Below are 19566 nucleotides of genomic sequence, written 5' to 3'. Positions count from 1 at the left end.
ATGAAGTGGACGGCTAAGATTTCGGCTAGGTCGTTGATCTTTGATCACAGTTGATCCTGATCTCCCACGCCAAAAGTCAATGCAGCTCTAATTACAATGCAGTTAAACACGCTATTAGGATTGTGCAGCATCATTTTGATGTTGATGTGTGTGGTCATTTCATTATATGGAATTCTGAACTACTTGAGCTTAGTATAGCAAGAACAGTTTATATATATTTTCTCCTAATCAATTATTATCTTCGTGATAGTGTATTCTAAATTTACCTTAGGGGAGGATTTAAAATATAATTCTTATCCTAAATTTGAGTTCGACTCGAAAAAATTTATCGATTCATCGCAAGGTTTAGGATCAAATACTATGTTTATCACTTATCATTTATAAATGAATATATTAAATCAAACAATCACTTATTATTTATAATATATTAAATCGAAACCCGATAAATATATGTAGCATCTCATGAAAGTATAGATAATCACTTTAGTATAGTCACAGTACCAAATTCTAAGAGTATACCTTTAATTTTAGCTATATTATAGTATAAATAGATGTCTCTCCAAATGCAATTTATGTATACTTAATATTTTACATTAACCTTGAATGTCTACTAACTTCGAGTATAAAGAGGTCTCATTCTATTGATTCGAGACTCTAACCAATTTGACTGCAACCCTCCCTAAGATCTGGTCAAAGTGAACGTCTCAGGATTATTAGTGTTTCATTTTTCTTCTTTCTTTTGCTCGAATCATCTACATGCGATCACATAAGATGGCATTAATTCGCATAAATAAAAGATAAAAGTAAACGGACTTCAGCTGGTTGATGTTGGAGAGAGACAAGAACTGGATAATCTCAAGGAGACCTGATGACAAGAGTTTGATAAACGCCCCCGATCCAGCTGAGATTAATGTCTAAGAAACGTGGGTGTTTTGCAGAGACGACCGCGGCGATTCGATGAGTGCGTGCGCTCTTCAGAATCCTTTTACTTCCTCCGTTTTCCTTCGATCTGATGCGAAACCGAGGAGGGAGACATGAGCGTTCATAAGTATTGTCGTCGTCAGGGTGAGTACGTGGAAAGGACGGCTCTTGGTGGCGGCGAAGGGCCACCGACAGAGCTCCTGCGCGGCACGTGCCGTTCCAGCCTGGTCACTTTACTCGAGCCGCGGCGGCCGGCAACCGCGGGTTTCAACCACCGTCCAAACCTTGTTGTCAACCCATCGAAGAAGAAGAATGATATCACCGCGACGATGCAACCATACGTGCAGGCCTTATCCATGGCTGCTTCCTGCGCCCCCCCCCCTCTCCTCTCTCGCTCTGGGATATCAGATCGTGACATGGCGATCGGTAAGCGTTGACAAAAATGTAGTTGATTGGAATGAGTCAATCCAATTCAGGTTCAAGAGATTCGAGTTTGTCTTCTGCTAGCTACAGATGATATTTCTTATACCTCGACTCTGCTCATTTGTTTAGCTTATCCAGGAAGTCAATACATTAATAAATTCATCTTATATCCGAAGAAAGATCTATAAACACCGCTAGATTGAATCATGAGAGAAGTGTCTATATGTGCATATAATAGATATATAGTGATTGATTCCATGGACAAGGAATAACATTATTGGTGAGACACATCGTAGCAGATAACGGGGACCAGTCAATGACAATGGGAAGGATGACGGAGCATTGAAGCAGAAAAGCTATTTGGATCCACAAGCTTATCCAATAGCATCTAATTTATACAGTATACTTCGTTATCATCTGACAGAGTTGAAGCACAAGGTTTGTCTTCGGCTTGTATCACTGCACAGGTTCTGCAAGGGTGGACATCGGCCTCAAAGCAAGAGATGAACCTGTGGAAGTGTTCTATTTCCAGTAAAGCAATAATGAGCGAAGGGGAAGAAATGTTAATTAGGGCAAGTCCATTCTATTCCTATCAATTAGGTCCAATCCATATTATTTGGTTTCAATTGGGTGGGTCAGGACAGGGCTACGATTGCATATTATTTGGTATCAATTAGGCTCAATCCGTATTATTTGGTATCAATTAGGCTCACGAATGGGTTGGTTAGAACAGGGCTTCAATTGGAACATACCAATATGGGTCGACGCCCAACGGCCCATCCCGGATCGTTCAGTCGAGGGAAACGTCCTCAACCCATTCCCTCTCAAAAGGGTGGGAGAAATCTCGGGCATAAAAGAGGAGAAGGAGGAGGAGGAGGAAAGAGAGGATGGCCAACCTCTCCAACCTCATCCACGAGCTGCGGGAGCGGATCGCCGCCTCAGCATCCGCCCCCTCCTCCTCATCCTCGGGAGAAGACCCCCTCGAGACCAAGTTCCGCACCGTCCTGCCCAATCTCCTCCATGCCTATGTCGTTCCCTCTTCTACAGGTACCGGAACCCCCCTCTCTCTCTGCCTCCTCCTCTTTGATCGTCAAGTTAACCAGGTCTCCGGCAGCCAACGAGAGGGAGGTCACCGCGGTCCTCAAGCTGCTGTCCCACACCGCTCGCAACTTCCCCGGTGTGTTCTACCACGGCCGAGCCGCCGCCGTCCTTCCCGTCATCGGTCGCGTACTCCCATTTCTTGCGGAACCTGCCTTTCGGTCCCACTCGCAACCCTAGAACGAAAAGATCAATTTATGCTCCATCATTTTTGCCTTGTGAGTATCACAACCCTAAGCGGGGTCGTTCTACTTTCACAGTTCTCGCCATGGAGTCATCTTTGAGGCTATAGCCTCTCTTCTCTCGCTGCTCCGTACTGGAGACCGTGAAGCCTATCGCATATTCTTTTTGGATGCCATGGTGGTCGTTCAAGGTACAGTTCGTTAATTCGTGCTACTAATTTCCACATTTCTGTACCAAATGTCCGTTCTTTTTCATATTTTCTTGGGTTAACTACACAGATGTTGTTTATATTGCATCGAGTTATGTAAAGAAATCAAGAGCATTTTCTGATGGAGTATCACTGAAGTGTTTCAACGAGTCTTTTGCTCTGATTTCCAACTCGCCTGCACTTTTTAGTGAGCTTCCAGCTTGTTGCCGACCTCTGGATGGCCCGGGTGTACTAGTTGATCTGACTGACATAACAAGATGGCAACCATTTGCAGCGTGGAATATTAGACTTGTTAACAAGTGTCTAATGGAAGGAACACTCTATGTGGAAGGGCTCGTCAATGTCTCATTTGCTTATGCAGTCTGCTCTCTTCTGTGCTATGGGGATGCAACTTTGCACATGGTAGGTCAGTTCTTCTCGATTAGATCTGTCAATAGAATTCTGTATTCATGTTGTTCAACTTGTTTTTATGTACGCCATGGTGATTTGTTGTTGTGCAAACAGGCTTGTTTTGATTTTGCACGTTTAGCAGCAACAGTAATAGATGCAGATATAATTCCTGTCGAAAATATCATCCGTTCAATAGCATGCATATTGGGTCAAGATGGCAAGGAATTTGTGGCGTTCAGGTATGCCAAGTTTGTTTCTTGCTAGTACTTAAGTTTCATAGGCTTATGTTTGGATTTGCTTCAATTGTCAGAACTTGGAAGTTGATAGCTACAATTTGATTCTTTAAGGATGTATATAAGACGAGTGTTATTGGAGAGTAATCAGTGGCATGCTTTTTCTTGGCAATATTTCTTTTAGTAAAACGTCATTTGGTGCAGAATAAAGCAAGGCCTGATAAGAAGCTATATTTTCATAACAATCTCTCTCATTTTGCATGGATAATGATGCTGATTTTAGCCGATGATCTAGACTATTACAAGGAAATAACCTTCTGACGAACAATGAAGAAAGTGGAGTTTTAGGCATGATACAAATAAAATGAAGTCATGATACTATATAAGAACTCATAGTCCGAGAAAAATTTAAGCACTGATTTTCAGAAGTCATACAATGTTCTCTGAAGTCATATGCTAGCTACTCACATGAATTTTACATAACTTTGTTGACCTTTAAATTGTTAAGCCTTAAAAACTAACCCAGATACTATGATTATTACTTATGGATGTTTTTTTCCTCAAGAACTTGAACTACTTATCACATTGGCCTGGGTCAGTGATTATTATGTTTCCTTCAGAAATCTGCTTTTATATGTGTACCACTTAGGCTACCATGTTAGATATGTTTGTTTAAATTGCATAAGTGAACTCTATCATTCTATATTCCAAGTAAATATTATTTATATTAAAGGGTCTAGCTTAGGCCTTCCTTACATCCTATTATCTCTTATTTTATCGAGAAGCCTTGTTTTTGTATACTAATCATTTAGTAATGGCACTAACTTAATCCTTGACCATAAATACATAATTGCAATGTGCAATACTTTCTTTGTTTATTCTTAATTTGCAAAGTGAAGAACCCAGAAGCAGTTCCCGTTAAGGGTGGCACTACAATGCAAATATGTAACTTCAACCTGATATGTACACCCAATCTGCTGCTCAGATATTTTATGGATTCTGGCGCCTCCCAGATGAGGAGGCTCATTTCTGAAATATTTACTCGTGACATGGTATAATTTATACCTGTCTGATACGTGCACCGTATCTGCTGCACAGATGTTTTATGGATTCCAGGGCCTCCCAGAGGAGGAGGCCCCTTTCTGAAATAATCGTTTGTGGCATGGTATATTCGAACTCACATTAACAGGATATTTTGCAATGCTCTTTATATTTTCTGGTTAAGTTATAGCTGCATCTGTACATGATCAATTTATATCCCCAAAAATTGCCTATGGGAATTTTGTTATCTAGAATTTCCTTGTTCTTAAATCTACATAACTGTCAAGTCTATAACTTTTCTGTTTCTTTTCTAAAGTTTTTTTCCCCTCTTGTGATACACTATCACTTTGCAGAAACACTGCATATGATTCTTCTATGGGTGCATGCCTTCATGTACTGCATTTGTCTTGTCAGCATGACATTCTTGAATCGACAGCTGGTGACGTTGTTAATGTTTTCTCTAGATCCTTAGAGAGCACTGAAAGCCCTGAACTTCAGGTCAATCTATATACATTTTTGGTATTGTTTAATTGTCTTTTGGATTCCCAAGATGGTACTGACTTAATTCTATCAGGTAGCAATCTGCAGTGCTTATATACGAATTGTTAAAAGCTGCCCTCTGCAAATTTGGGAGCCTGTAAACCTTGTTAAGATGCTATGCTTGCCAAGACCTTGTGTACCACTGATTGAGTGTATCCGGGTGGCAATTGATATTCTTTGTTCCAACAATGTTTCCGAGGTTGAAGATGATCATAACTTTGGCATGTCATTGGCCAGTCTTAAGAAATCTCATTTGCCTAAAGTTGGTGAGAAAAGATTGTCTGACACTGTTGTCAAAGTTCAGTGTAAGCGTCAAAAGGCAGCAGAAGCAAACACACTGGATGCTTCAGATTTTGCTGTAGATGTTGAATGTAATTCTTCTTTGGTGAATGAACGCAAGAAAGAATTTGCAAATGAGCTGTGGAGATCAATTTCTGTGTTTCTTGAATTATCAAAACCTGTTCATACGAAAACTTCTGCACTAAAACCAGAAACAACAATAAGAGCTCTTAGCATTCTCAGCCTCGTCTTTTCTGCTTATCCTAATGACAGTTTGTCTTCTAGAATTTTCCATCAATTGTTTTCCTGGATGCCTTGGATATGTAAGCAGGTTCGCCGATAATAATCAGACAAAAGTGTTGCAAACTAATGGCTTAGCATTTATTTTCATTTTTCTTTGTTAACTCTTTGGCCTAATTGAAGATTTTATGATACAGGCAAAGAATTCAAGCTTACTTTCATTTGATTTGCCTACCTATTTACAAGCAGTTCACAGCATATTGTGTCTTCAAGGTGCGGTCCTAAATATTCTGTCATCCTTTTCATTAGATTGGAGGAATAATCAACTCAGTTCATTCATGGGATAATTATGCCTTTAGTTTCCTGCAAATGCTTGTTTACCACGAACTTATAGGCGATCAGTTAATGCAAGCCATAGAACTTGCCAGTAATGAACTGTAGATTGTGACACCATTGCAATGGTACATAATATAATGCTGTTTAGATAGATGGTGGTGTTCATTTTCTTTAAGCTGACTCTTATGTTGCTGTTTTTATGATGCTGATACACTTCTTTTGCTTAAATTGTTTACCAAGTGGATGATTCAGTTATGCATTCATTTTAGCATAGTTTTTTAGGAAGTTCTTTTGGTGAATAATAACAAATGTACAGCACTGTGACCTTTCTTTCTTTTTCAATATTTTCAAAAATTTTTTAAAGAACCAACTGTGGGAAACCATCCAGAAAGAATTTATTTACAAAAAGTTTTACACAAAAGTTTAAAGGAGAAAAAAGAAGACAAAAACAACAAAATGAAAATGGGAACAAAGTAAGAAATAAGGGGGAAAAAAAGAGCAACACCTTGCATGTCTAACTTTTATCTTCCATATTTCAGAGGTCATATATATCCTCCACTTTTGTCGTGTTTCCTCTGAGAATATTTTTCACCTTTCATTTCAAGGATCCAGCACCAGCCTATGATCATCAGCATTCTTACTCTCTTCTCTCTTCAGTTCACATTGGTAACCTAAGATTGCAAAGATTATAGGATCCCTTCACCTTGGTCTCCATATTATATGTTTCTACCATGCTAAATGAAAAAATGTTCTCACTAAGGTTCTGATTGCTAATCGAGAAGCTGGTGAAAGACTGTTACACCTTAATTTTGACCTTGTTGTGTATGTTGTTGCATCTGGGTACAACAAAGATGGTTGGTGTCCTGTATGGCGGTACCCATGGAGTAAGAACTGTTAAAAGATGAGAGATTGTTGGTTTAACCCATTACTTTTCTGATCCTGTACAGTGTCCTGTACATGGGATAATCTTGAACTTCAAAGTCATATTTTCAGCTAGTAAACATTTGTCCTTGCTTGTGGCCATATGCATGTGTGGTGATGTATGATTCATGGCACCATGTGTTTGATATATATCAAGCTCAGTTGTTTGGTTATGGCATGCTATCCATGTATGCACTATAAGAATTTGGGGTCTATGTGTAAGTTCGTCAACTTAGTGCTTTCGAATTACGTGGAGGCTCCATATTCCTTTACTGCCTAATATATCCAGTTTTTGGGCGAAATATTTATACTAATATAGCAATCTGAGCATGATATAGTTTCTTAAAGATTTGCTTTTACTTTTAAACTGTAAGACTACAATGTTAAGTACTTGCACATCCCAATACCAAATTGCATCATCCTATTGTCAATCATTCAGGTGTTCTGCAGTCACAGATGAAGTTGTTCCAGGATGATGACTCAATTGATGCAGACAGCGGGAGCTGTAGTTATCCACAATATGCTGATCTTCTGGAATTCTTGAAACTGCCTTGGACCAATAATTCTTTCATTGCTGAAGCTTTTCTAGTCAGGAAAGTAAAATGTCTGTGCGTACAATCTCTCTCCAAGATTGGCATTAAACTAAAAGATGAAAGTGATCTTGAAGTGCTGGACTTGGCTATGCATGATGAAAGTGAAGAAGTCTGTATTGAAGCTATTACATCAATGCCAGTGATCATATTATTTTCTGGTCAGATTTTTCTGGGAAGCATGTTAAGAAAACTAGAGTGAGTAGATGTACGCTTGACATGCTTTACCATTGCTGTTTGTCTTCTTCTATTGAGGTCTACTCATTATTTTCTGATGTCTGATTTTGTTTCATGTTATATTCTTTTTGTTCTGCAGTAGTAACTTCCTCCTTTTGGGTTAGATATTTTAAGATTGTCAATCAGTTTCAAATTCATCACCATGTTTGTCAGTGGAAAGCTGACTTTAGAGTTGATTGGTAGTTACCTAATTTAGCTTGACTTGATAATAACATCTCAAACAGAAATGGGTTTAAACTTTGTTAGATATGACCAACATCATGACTATGTCTACTTTGCAAGTATATGCAGGACTGGGTAGCAGCCGATGCCAACTTATGTAGATCTGATCCAACTTGATAATCAGTAAACTCGAAGACCTGATACCTTATAAGTGGTTTATGCTTCTTTGTTGATAAAATGGTTGTAATTAGATGTACCATAAAAAAAATCATATCATTTTTTAATTGTGTTGTGAACATTCCTATAGAAGGGGTTTTTTGTTTTGTTGATTCACTACTTAGTAGACTGACGATGCTTTACTGGAAAGGTATTTGGTAATTAGATCTTGTAACAGCACAAAGGTACTAACACAATCAATATTGAAATGCATGATCAACAGACCTTTTAATTCTTCCAGTATGTTATATAAATGTCATCTTATTGAATTCAAGATATGATGAATAGCCGCTTAATGCTACAGGTCAGTGGGTCGATATAGAAGTGTCGAAATTGGTAAAAGTATTCTCTTTTCACTTGGCTATATGTCATGTTTGCATAGCTCTTCAGATACCTTTGACTATCAGAATAGAAGTCCTTGCAAATTATTTCTAGGTGATCACTATGAAAGGCAGACAAAAACAATGGATCTTCTGAGAGGATTTCGGTGCCCTCATTGTGACATGGGAGTAATGCACAATAAAGGGCTATCTTCTAACACTATATCTATGCCTAATCAGCAAAGCATAAAATCTGATTGTGACACTGGTTTTGTTAGATTTCAGACACTGTTCTTTGAGTTTCTATATGATGATTCATCAGAAGAATTCTATGTTGCATGTGTTCAAATATTACCAAGAATTCTAAGGCATTCATCTCAAGATACTCTTCTAAGTACAAGAACGAAGTGGAGTGAGTGTATTGATTACTTACTCCTCCACAAGGTAAAGGCCGTGAGGGAAGCCTTTTGCATGGAGATAAGTTGCTTCCTAGAGAATAATATTTTGGAGCCATTGTTTAATGATGTGGAAGGAAGTGACAATACCAATGAACAAAGATTTATGGACAAACTAAAACATTCTTTGGCAGCTGCTGAAGATGCTGAGGTCCTAATGACACTTTTGGAATCAACAGCTGCCATTATGAATTCTAGTGACATCCGTGGCCCCATGTTCTTTTACTCGCTTATTTTGTTTATCGAGCAGCTTGACAACTGTAATCAAATAATTAGAATGACTGCATCAAGATTTATACAAAAGTCCCCCCATTTCTCTTGTAAAGGAGGATTTGAATCAGTCATTTCCAAGTTTTCTTGCATTCGTGATGAGCTTTATGAATATTTCTCTTCAAGACTTGTGAGTCGCCCAGCCATGATTAGAGAATTTGCAGGGGCTGTTCTTGGTATAAAGATTGAGGAATTTATTGGGAAAATGGTCCCTTTTGTCATACCAAAGCTTATTGTTTCACACAAGGATAATGATCAAGCAATTATCACTTTGCATGAACTAGCGATCCACTTAAATACAGATGTTGTACCATTGATTGTCAATTGGCTGCCCAAAGTGCTTGCTTTTGCTCTTCTCCATGCAGATGGGAAGGAGCTATCCTCTGTATTGGAATTTTATCATGTTCAAACAGGATCTGGTAACAAAGAATTATTTGCAGCTGCTTTACCAGCACTTTTGGATGAACTTTTATGCTTTTCTGGGGAAGGGGATATGGATGAGACCGAGAGGAGGTGATAAATTTAACATTTCTACTTCATGCATTAGGCATTAGATAATGCTCCGTTCATTCTAAGTTCTTGTTATTTTTGTTGTCTTTCAGGACCTCTCGAATTCCTATGATGGTTGAAGAAATAGCCAAAATCCTGACATGTTCAAATGACCTTCCAGGATTTCTCAAGAATCATTTTGTTGGTCTCCTTAATAGCATTGACAGGAAAATGCTTCATTCTGAAGATATCTGGTTTCAGAAACAAGCCTTGATGCGGATAGAAAAGTTGACTGAGATGATGGGTCCTTACCTCAGTACACATCTTCCCAAAATTATGGTCCTTTTAATGTATGCCATTGATAAAGAAGCACTTCAAGCTGAAGGTCTCAGTGTGTTGCATTTTTTTATTAAGCAGCTGGCTAAACTTTCACCTTCCAGCACCAAACATGTTATCTCACAGATTGTAGCTGCCTTTATTCCATGCTTGGAAAGATGCAAAGAAAACCCTTCTATTAATTTAAAGAAAATTGTTTGTATTTTGGAAGATCTTGTTGTTGAGAATCGGCTGTTACTAAGGCAACATATAAGGGAGCTTCCTCTGTTGCCCACCATTCCAGCTTTATCTGAAGTGAACAAAGTCATACAAGAGGCAAGGGGATCAACGTCTCTGCATGATCAATTGCAAGATGCTGTTGATGGCCTTAATCATGAGAGTCTAAATGTAAGATATATGATGGCATGTGAGTTAAGCAAACTGTTGATTTTGAGAAGAGAAGAAGTTACTGCACTGATTGCTGATGAGTCAATTGTAGATTTGGATGTCATAAGCTCCTTGATTTCATCGTTATTAAGAGGGTGCGCAGAGGAATCAAGGACAGCAGTCGGCCAACGGTTGAAGTTAGTCTGTGCAGATTGCTTAGGTGCCCTTGGTGCTGTAGACCCAGCTAAATTTAAAGGAATAGCTTCTGAGCGATTTAAGATTGAATGCTCTGACGATGATCTAATTTTTGAATTAATTCACAAGCATCTAGCAAGGACATTCAGATCTGCTTCTGATACCATTGTCCAGGATTCAGCTGCCTTGGCTATACAGGAGCTTCTCAAGCTAGCAGGCTGTCAAGCATCACTTAGTGAGAATATAGGCAATGAAAATCTACGTACATCTGAGGATAGGGTTGCTGGTGGTAGTGAGGTGAATACCAGGGGTCAAAGATTGTGGGATCGCTTTTCTAATTATGTTAAGGAAATTATTGCACCATGTTTAACTTCAAGGTTCCAACTTCCAATTGTAACTGATTCAGCAGGTATTGGCCCTGTTTATCGTCCTTCCATGTCATTCCGGAGGTGGATTTTCTTTTGGATCAGGAAATTAACTGCATATTCAACTGGTACACGCTACAGTATTTTCAGTGCATGCCGTGGAATAGTACGACATGACATGCAGACAGCTGCCTATTTGCTTCCTTATTTAGTACTGAATGTTGTTTGCCATGGCACAGTTGAGGCGAGGAACAGCATAACCGAGGAAATCTTAACTGTTCTTAATGCTGCAGCTTCAGGGAACAGTGGAGCTGCAGTGCATGGAGCTGCTGGTGGACAGAGTGAAGTGTGCATACAGGCTGTTTTTACTCTTCTTGATAATCTGGGGCAATGGGTTGATGATCTCAGACAAGAAACTGTTCTGTCCCAGACTTTTCACACTACAGCCTCAAAGAAAGCACTGGGATTGAAAGTTGAAAATGAGGCTATAGGTAATGTAGTTGAGCTGTTATCTTCCATTCCTAAAGTTACCCTTGCTAAGGCCTCCTTCAGATGTCAAGCTCATGCTCGTGCATTGATGTATTTTGAGTCATATGTTCGGGAGACATCAGGTTCCTTCAATCCAGCTGCCACAAGTGGTTTAGAATCTTTAAACAAGCCTGGGAAGTTAGGTTCCTTGGATCCAGCTGGTGCAAGAAGCAATTTAGACGATCTCTTTTCTGTTGAAGACATTTCGTTTTTGATGGAGATATACAGTGGTTTAGATGAGCCTGATGGCCTTTCTGGTTTGGCAAATCTGCGGAAAGTATCAAAACTGCAAGATCAACTTCTAATAAATGAGAAAGCAGGAAATTGGGCAGAAGTATTGACATTATGTGAACAGGCCTTGCAGATGGAGCCTTCTTCAGTTCAAAGACATTCAGATGTTCTCAATTGCATGCTTAACATGTGCCACCTTCAGGCTATGGTAACACATGTAGATGGTCTGAAATCTAGGTTACCTCAGTATGAGAAAACATGGTGCATGCAAGGTGTACAGGCAGCATGGAGGTTGGGTAGATGGGATCTGATGGATGAATATCTTTCTGCTGCAGAAAAAGAAGGTCTAGTCTGTAGTAACTCTGAGAGCAATGCTTCATTTGACATGGGCCTCGCCAAGATAATCCAGGCAATGATGAATAAAGACCAATTCTTGGTTGCTGAGAGAATTGCACAGTCTAAACAAGCATTACTTGCTCCATTAGCAGCAGCTGGTATGGACTCATATGTGCGTGCATATCCATACATAGTGAAACTTCACATGCTATGTGAGTTGGAAGATTACAGTGCTCTTCTTGGGGAAGATTCATTTCTTGGAACAACTTTCACATTGGATGATCCAAAATTTTTAAAGGTGACTAAGGACTGGGAAAATCGTTTGAGGATCACACAACCATCGCTGCGTGCGAGAGAGCCACTGTTAGCTCTTCGCAGGTTAGTTTTCAGAACGAATAATTTGGGTGCTCAAGTTGGAACCTGCTGGCTTCAATATGCGAAGCTTTGTCGTTCTGCTGGTCACCATGAGACTGCTCAACGGGCTATATTAGAGGCACATGCTTCAGGTGCTCCAAATGTTCACATGGAGAAGGCTAAACTTCTCTGGACTATTAGAAAGTCTGATCATGCTATAGCTGAATTGCAGCCATTTGTCCCAGATCCAGACATTCCTATTACCACACAAGCGTCGAAGGAGAATCGAGATTTGGCTAAAATCATTCTCCTCTATACTAGATGGATCCACTATACAGGTCAAAAGCAGAAGGAAGAGATTTTGAAGAATTATTCTAGAGTGAGGGACTTGCAACCCAAGTGGGAAAAGGGATACTTTTTCATGGCAAAATATTGTGATGATCTTCTTGTTGATGCTAGGAAGCGCCAAGAAGATAATCTTGCAATGCAGTCCTGTATTGCTGGTAGCTCTTTGAATCCATCAACGGAGGAAAAACCATGGTGGTCTTACCTACCTGACGTGTTGTTGTTTTATGCGAAAGGACTTCACAAAGGACACAAGAACCTTTTTCAAGCACTGCCAAGATTGCTAACACTCTGGTTTGAGTTTGGAAGCATATATTACAGAGATTGTTCTTCATCTGATAAACTTATGAAAACTGTTTTCACAAGGGTAAACAAAATTTGTTCTTGCATATTTCAGTGTTTTTTTTATTTTCTAATTGCTGCGATGCTCATTTTCTGTTTTGTCAGATCTTGAGCATTTTGCGGGGTTGTCTAAAGGATCTGCCGACATATCAATGGCTAACAGTACTATCTCAATTGGTTTCTCGCATCTGCCACCAGAGTCAAGAAATAGTTCGAATTGTCAAACATATAATTACATTAGTTCTACAAGAATTTCCACAGCAAGCACTTTGGATGATGGCTGCAGTTTCAAAGTCAACAGTTGCTGCAAGGCGTGACGCTGCTGCTGAGATAATACAAGCTGCAAGAAGATCTCGAATTGGGAGTGAAATTAGTGGCCTATTTATTCAATTTGCCAGCCTGATTGATCACCTGATTAAGTTGTGCTTTCATCCTGGACAGCCAAAGGCAAAAACAATTAATATCTCAACTGAGTTCAGTACCTTGAAGAGAATGATGCCTCTAGGAATCATATTACCAGTCCAGCAGGCTCTTACTGTCACTTTACCGACTTATGATGCAAGTCTTATGGATTCTCCTAGCTTTGATGTATTTTCAGCCTCTAATCATGCTATGATATCTGGCATAGGAGATGAGGCCGAAATCCTTTCCTCTCTTCAGCGACCGAAAAAGGTACCAATCATACTTATTGGTTTTCCAACGTGCGGCCGACAAGATAGATACATTGTAAGGTGTCCCTATATTGTGGGTGGAGAACAACTGAGATCACAAAATTTAGTATAAGTATTTAGATGGGACTTCTTGCACAAGTTGAACTTATGATAATCTGAAACCCATTTGCATAATGTAAACTTCAAATACGATTTATTAACGTGATTATCATCTCCTTTTATTGCTTATTTCTTCAAGATATATAGTCAAGTCAACGTATTTTCTATTTTAAAGTAAAAATAATTTATAAGAAAATAAGATGATGGAATTAAGAAAATGATTTTGTTAGTTATTGTCAAATGATCGGCGAGAAAGATAGAAGTTTTAGGCTCTCGCAATTTTGTGGTGTCTAAGGATTTTTTTTTGTACAAACTTATATGGCTACTAGGGGCATATCCGTCCTATCCTTGATTTGATGCCTTTTTTTTTCTTGATTCTTATAAAAGTAAATTCTAGAGCAACATACACAGCACGTCAGGCAAAATATTTTCACATGGTTTCATGACCATTTCCTTTATGCACTTAAAAGTTACTTGTCAATGACAAATACATCACATTTAACTAATCCTGGTATTCTGACTGTTGAGGGAAAAGCGTGCTAATAAGAGATATGTTTCTCATTGAGTTGCATGTATGTTCCATGATAATCCAATTTTGGTGGGATGATAAATTTGGAATTTCAGGTGGTTTTTCTTGGAAGTGATGGTGTTCAGCGTCCGTTCCTCTGCAAGCCAAAGGATGACTTGCGGAAAGATGCACGGATGATGGAATTCACTACAATGATTAATCGTCTGTTATCCAAATTTCCTGAGAGCCGCAGAAGAAAGCTGTACATACGAACCTTTGCTGTGATCCCTCTTACTGAGGATTGCGGGATGGTGGAGTGGGTCCCGCATACTCGTGGCCTCCGTCACATTCTTCAGGACATCTACATAACTTGTGGAAAGTTTGACAGACAGAAGACAAATCCTAAAGTCAAGAACATATATGATCAGTGCAAGACATCTGAAGAGGAGATGTTGAAATCACAAATCCTTCCCATGTTCCCTCCTGTTTTCCACAAATGGTTCTTGACCACATTCTCTGAGCCAGCTGCTTGGTTTCGAGCAAGGGTGGCTTATGCACATACCTGTGCTGTTTGGTCCATGGTTGGGCACATTGTCGGTCTAGGTGACAGGCATGGTGAGAACATTCTATTTGACTCAACTACTGGTGACTGCATTCATGTTGATTTTAGTTGCTTATTTGACAAAGGTTTACTACTGGATAAGCCTGAGCTGGTGCCTTTCAGGCTAACCCAGGTAAATTCTTTATGGTATTTATTTTTGCCTCTTTTTCCTTCCGCTGCTCACATGCTTTTGTGCAGAACATGATCGATGGTCTGGGCATTACTGGATACAAAGGTGTCTTTTTGAAGGTCTGCGAGATCACACTTTCAGTTCTACGAACACACAGAGAGACTTTGATGAGTGTTTTGGAAACTTTCCTGCATGATCCCTTAGTGGAATGGACCAAATCTCACAAATCAAGCGGAGTGGAAGTTCAAAATCCTCATGCACAGGTTTGTTATATACTATATATATCTTTATATTTTATCCACCATTACTTGACGAGCAGACTTGTAACCACTACTAGGTTGTCTAATGATTCTGTATGTGCAAAAATTTCAGAGGGCCATCAGCAATATCAAGGCACGTCTTCAAGGAATAGTGGTCGGGGTTGGAGCAGCACCCTCTTTGCCCTTGGCTGTAGAAGGACAGGCTCAACGCCTAATCGATGAGGCTATCTCACTCAAAAACCTCGGAAAGATGTATATATGGTGGATGGCTTGGTTCTAAGAGTTGCTTGGTAGCCTTGCTGTCGATATTTGCTTGTTTGCCTTTTGTATTACGCGTGCTCCTGCTCGGTGAATGGACAAATGTGTCTGCAGCATCGTCACCGTAAGTGGGAACTAGAGCAGGGTCATGACAGGGCCATGGTAGATTTTTCACACGTTTTTTGGTTCTTTCTCGTGATGATCATTGAAGTCATGTGGTTTTCTGGAGATTACATTTTTCACAGGCATTTTGGTTCTCGCTTGTGATCATTGTATTTATGTAGAACATCTTTTTAGAGCTATGCTGTATCATATGATAACAACTTGAGGGTATATATATATTGAAATTAGATTCGCAGAGAATCATATACGTAGCGGTCAATTCAACCGACTTTATGTCACGGAAAACATATGGCAATCAATGTCAGTTTTGCAGGCTTGGAAACGTCATGTGACATGGCTTGGATTTGAATTAAATCGTTGGCTTTCTGGTGTATATCAAATTGGATTGATTAGACTCTGATGAGGATCGGATCAGATTAATCCTGTTGTTTCTTGGGTAAATTAAAAAAAAAATTAAAAAAAAATTCCCTTCAAAATGTCTTAATTCTTGTAATAGTATTTTTTTAATTTATTATTTTATTATTGTTGAATTGAACGAGACTCTCATGAGGAGGCCAAGGCGTTAATGGATGAATTACGAAAAAGGAGACGACATATGAGGACAAGACTAGAGATGGAGATGGCCATGATGGCACGAACGACAAGAGTAATATTATTTAAAAAAATAAAAAAAATATACCAAAAAGATGATCTTGCAAAAAAAAAAATGTAGAAAATTTGCCATTGTATCTTTTCTCTTTTGGCAGAGGAACATATCCATTGCTAGCGTCATAAAGCTGTAGCTACGTATTCAGATGTCGGATTGTACGGCACTCACGAGATGGACATCACTTCAATCCTTTGAAACCGCGCCGTTGGATATAGCAATAGTTCCAAGTGATCTCAAACAGGGGGGTCGCAACTCCCCTTCACTTTTGAGCCTCACGGGGGTGGGAGGCGAAGAAAGATTACTCTCAATTCTGCAGCGTTTGCGATATGGTAAGAGTCTCCGACAGCTTCTCGCAAAGGCCAACGGAAAAGACAACAGTTCCAGTTTCCCTGATTGCCTCAATCTTGACCGTCTATAAAGTTGATATGATATTACTACTTTGCCGTGGTCCCCCCCCTTGGCACATGAGATATAACATAAAGATTGAGTCTAACATATTTCGCATCTCAATCACAACATGCGAAAGCTTAAATATGCCATGTAACATACATTGTTACATACATCCATACATGCAGCCTTTCCCGATCCTTCATCTACTAGTACTTATCTCATCTTTCCCGATTCTAAAGCACGTAAGCCCTAAGCTCACACGGTTAACGCATCAATCTGTTCTTCCTCGTAGATACATCTGATTGATTAATGCATCATTATACCGAACATCGTACTAAATAGGTCAAACCAATGCAAATGGTCAAATTGATCATGATATAGGACGCCAATTCAATCAAGAAATTAACCTTTCTAAATTATGGATAATTCTTAACAATATTAAACCATTCTTTAATTTTTTTTAACCATTATCATGTATGAATATTCTCATTATATATATATATATGTACACATTTATTTGCTTAGATTGAATATGAATGTCTCAGTGAAAATGGAGACTAAAGCAGTCATCAGGATACAGATCGGTGCCAACAACACACATCTTCTAAGCACAAATCCTCTCACACCAAAGCAATCTTATCTGCCGTCACAATGCGAAGTAGCTACACAAACACCCTTCACATTGGTAGTCACCTTCCGTACCAGTAGTACTAAACCATTACAGTAATGGAGAGATCATGTACACGAGACCCGGCGTCATCTCCTCCTTACAAACACCTCCCTCCGTATCCTGCGTTCCTGAACAGTGCTTGCTTTATGTCCTCGGCGCTCACCACCGTCCTCGGATCCATGTCCTGCGCCGCCGCCAGCAGCAGTTCAAGATTTTAGCAGCTAAATCGTCGCAAAGATCAAGAGAAGAGCGAGGGCCACTGATCTTTACCAGCTCGGAGCAAGAGGCCTGCATGCCGAAGTCGTTGAAGCAGCTGATGACGCATTGTTGGATCTCCATCCCCAGCGCCTCCAGGGTGTTCACCGTGGAAAGCAGCAGACCGGACTTGGCCGCGCAGCAGATCTCTATTCGAGTGTCGTTCTCCCTTCTCTCCACGTCGAACTACGAGGTCGATTCAGAGTCGGTCAGTGAGGTGTGGCTTCAGCCAAGCACGAGACCGGCAAATGTTACCTACCTTGGGGGAGTTCCTCACCAACACCTCATCGGAGTTCAACTCCTTGATGATGCTCAACAGATTCGCCTGCTCCGGGCCGACCTCGATCTCCTCCTGCAGGTGCTTGATCCTCTCCAGGAGCTCCTTCATGTAATCGATGGTGTCCCCGAGAATGGACGTCCTGTCCATCTTGTGGACGCAGATTTGTGTCAGTGCAATCTGGAGGTCGAATGAACCTAAGGAATCATCCACATACCTTGCTGATCTTTGGAACGACGGATCTCAGCATAGAGAGCCTGTCATTGAGCCTTTTCCTCCGCCGCCGCTCCGCCATTAGATTCTTGGAAGGCATGCCTTCCAGCTTCTTCTTCTTCTTCCTCTCCACATCGCCACCCGGTCCAAACATCACCGACGCCTCCGCAGACTGGCCCATCTCCACTTTGCAAGCACTCTGCCCATGGTCACCGTCATCCAGCGTCGACCGCACCGACGAGGACTGGATCTCCGGCGCCGCCGCAGTCGCCGAGTAGACGCCGCCGAGCGGACAGTACACTTCGCTCAAGAAGTCGTAATTAGGCTCCACCGGCATGGCGACGCCGGCGTCGAATGCCGTGAAACTGGGAGGGACCAACCCAGGGGTCTGCTGGAAGCAGTCTAAGCTCCCGTCGCACGAGAAGAACTCCCCCATTGCAGCCGGAAACGAGTCCCACGCGTCTCTCCTCAGGGACATAAGCTCCTCCAAGAAGCCATGCTCGTCGAGCTCCATTTCTTTCAAGGCAGCAGAAGGCACACAAAAGCCACTGAGCTTCCCGAACCAGCCTGAGGAATTATATATACAACCTTAAAGGAACAATTATTCCCTGCAATAAATGCAATATGCTATCCAATAAGGTATGTTGGCATTGCATTAGAACCTACAGAGCGTAGCCTAAGATTGGAATGGAATCTCCTCTCTCTCTCTCTCTCTCTCTCTCTCTCTCTCTCTCTCTCCCTGTGCGGTCTATATCATGGAAATCTGCAGTTGTGGAGAGGGTGACATTAATTATAATGGAATGGCCTGAGGGGTTTGACCCACAAGTGTGTCGGCGACGTAAAGAACGAGAGGGAGGGAGCCGAGGCCAATGTCAGGGTTCCCTGCACATGTATGTACGTTACCTTCGCACATAACTGGGCGTATAAATATCGGTACAGGTCGTCACGGCAGCCTATGCTCTGGAGTTTGGAGGTTGGCTACTCGGCTCTGATGCAAGTTGGCGGTGGCGTGGGGGAGGGAGCCCTTTCCTCTGGGCTCCTTGTGGAATGTTTCTTGTCTCCATCTATCTGCCTGTGAACCCCACTCTTCCACCACCAGTACTCCTCGGTGCAGTGTGATACAGATCGTCTTCTTCTTTCTCTCTCTTTCTGTGAATGCAGTGGTGTTGGTGTTGCTTATCAAACACATAGATCGGAACTTTCTGCAAAAAGCTTATGAAAAGTGTTGGTGTTGCTTAAACTGACTGCATCACTATCATACGATGCAACCGGATGATGCCAGGATGGAACGAATGTCTAATACCATATTGATATGAAAGCAAGATATGGTGATAATTCTACAGTGGAGACAGAGACTCCACACGCAAACACAAGTAGAACATTAATCAATTCATCAACTTTGGCTTCTCAATCAACCACAAAATGTTCCAAGTACAAGCAAGCAAAGTTGTGTTCATGTTAACAAGATTTGTTCGAGTGGTTTCAAACAGTGACTGCATTCTTATTATAATC

General features: G+C 40.6%; 2 protein-coding genes across 7 annotated transcripts; one reads left to right on the top strand and one right to left on the bottom strand.

Moving 5' to 3' along the window:
• The first annotated feature begins 1742 nt into the window (after positions 1–1742).
• LOC103998689 (serine/threonine-protein kinase ATR) lies at positions 1743–15845 on the top strand. Of its 6 annotated transcripts, none has more exons than XM_065136608.1 (15): positions 1743–2391; positions 2703–2815; positions 2904–3235; positions 3338–3462; positions 4851–4995; positions 5072–5647; positions 5754–5829; positions 7253–7601; positions 8323–9576; positions 9666–12975; positions 13056–13622; positions 14345–14843; positions 14916–14962; positions 15028–15222; positions 15332–15845. In XM_065136608.1, the coding sequence occupies exons 1-15, from the start codon at positions 2060–2062 to the stop codon at positions 15497–15499; spliced, it is 8088 nt and encodes a 2695-aa protein (XP_064992680.1). In that variant the 5' UTR covers positions 1743–2059; the 3' UTR covers positions 15500–15845. The 6 variants fall into 6 exon arrangements, with proteins under 6 accessions (XP_064992680.1, XP_018684248.2, XP_009418518.3 ...); XM_009420243.3 differs by adding an exon at positions 2459–2603 and having other exon boundaries at positions 2148–2391; positions 14345–14962; XM_018828703.2 differs by having other exon boundaries at positions 1747–2391; positions 14345–14962.
• A 1333-nt stretch (positions 15846–17178) lies between these two features.
• LOC135628250 (transcription factor BHLH3-like) lies at positions 17179–18777 on the bottom strand. The gene is made up of 4 exons (XM_065134842.1): positions 18059–18777; positions 17824–17991; positions 17580–17750; positions 17179–17493 (listed from the first exon to the last, which is right to left on the bottom strand). The coding sequence occupies exons 1-4, from the start codon at positions 18566–18568 to the stop codon at positions 17407–17409; spliced, it is 936 nt and encodes a 311-aa protein (XP_064990914.1). The 5' UTR covers positions 18569–18777; the 3' UTR covers positions 17179–17406.
• Positions 18778–19566: the final 789 nt, after the last annotated feature.

Source organism: Musa acuminata, chromosome BXJ3-1, assembly GCF_036884655.1.
Source record: "Musa acuminata AAA Group cultivar baxijiao chromosome BXJ3-1, Cavendish_Baxijiao_AAA, whole genome shotgun sequence".
Classification (NCBI taxonomy): domain Eukaryota; kingdom Viridiplantae; phylum Streptophyta; class Magnoliopsida; order Zingiberales; family Musaceae; genus Musa; species Musa acuminata.
Note: the sequence above shows the minus strand (reverse complement) of the source record. Positions and strands in the feature narration are given on the sequence as shown.

Bases quoted from the DNA above. Each gene is read 5' to 3' on its own strand.
- LOC103998689 (XM_018828703.2), top strand. From the start codon at position 2,060: ATGGGTTGGTTAGAACAGGGCTTCAATTGGAACATACCAATATGGGTC. The intron at 7,602-8,322 runs GTGAGTAGATGT...TTAATGCTACAG, and splicing joins AGCATGTTAAGAAAACTAGA to GTCAGTGGGTCGATATAGAA. The intron at 9,577-9,665 runs GTGATAAATTTA...GTTGTCTTTCAG, and splicing joins ATGGATGAGACCGAGAGGAG to GACCTCTCGAATTCCTATGA.
- LOC135628250 (XM_065134842.1), bottom strand. From the start codon at position 18,568: ATGGAGCTCGACGAGCATGGCTTCTTGGAGGAGCTTATGTCCCTGAGG. The intron at 17,751-17,823 runs GTAGGTAACATT...TCGACCTCGTAG, and splicing joins TGGTGAGGAACTCCCCCAAG to TTCGACGTGGAGAGAAGGGA. The intron at 17,494-17,579 runs GTAAAGATCAGT...GCGGCGGCGCAG, and splicing joins AGGCCTCTTGCTCCGAGCTG to GACATGGATCCGAGGACGGT.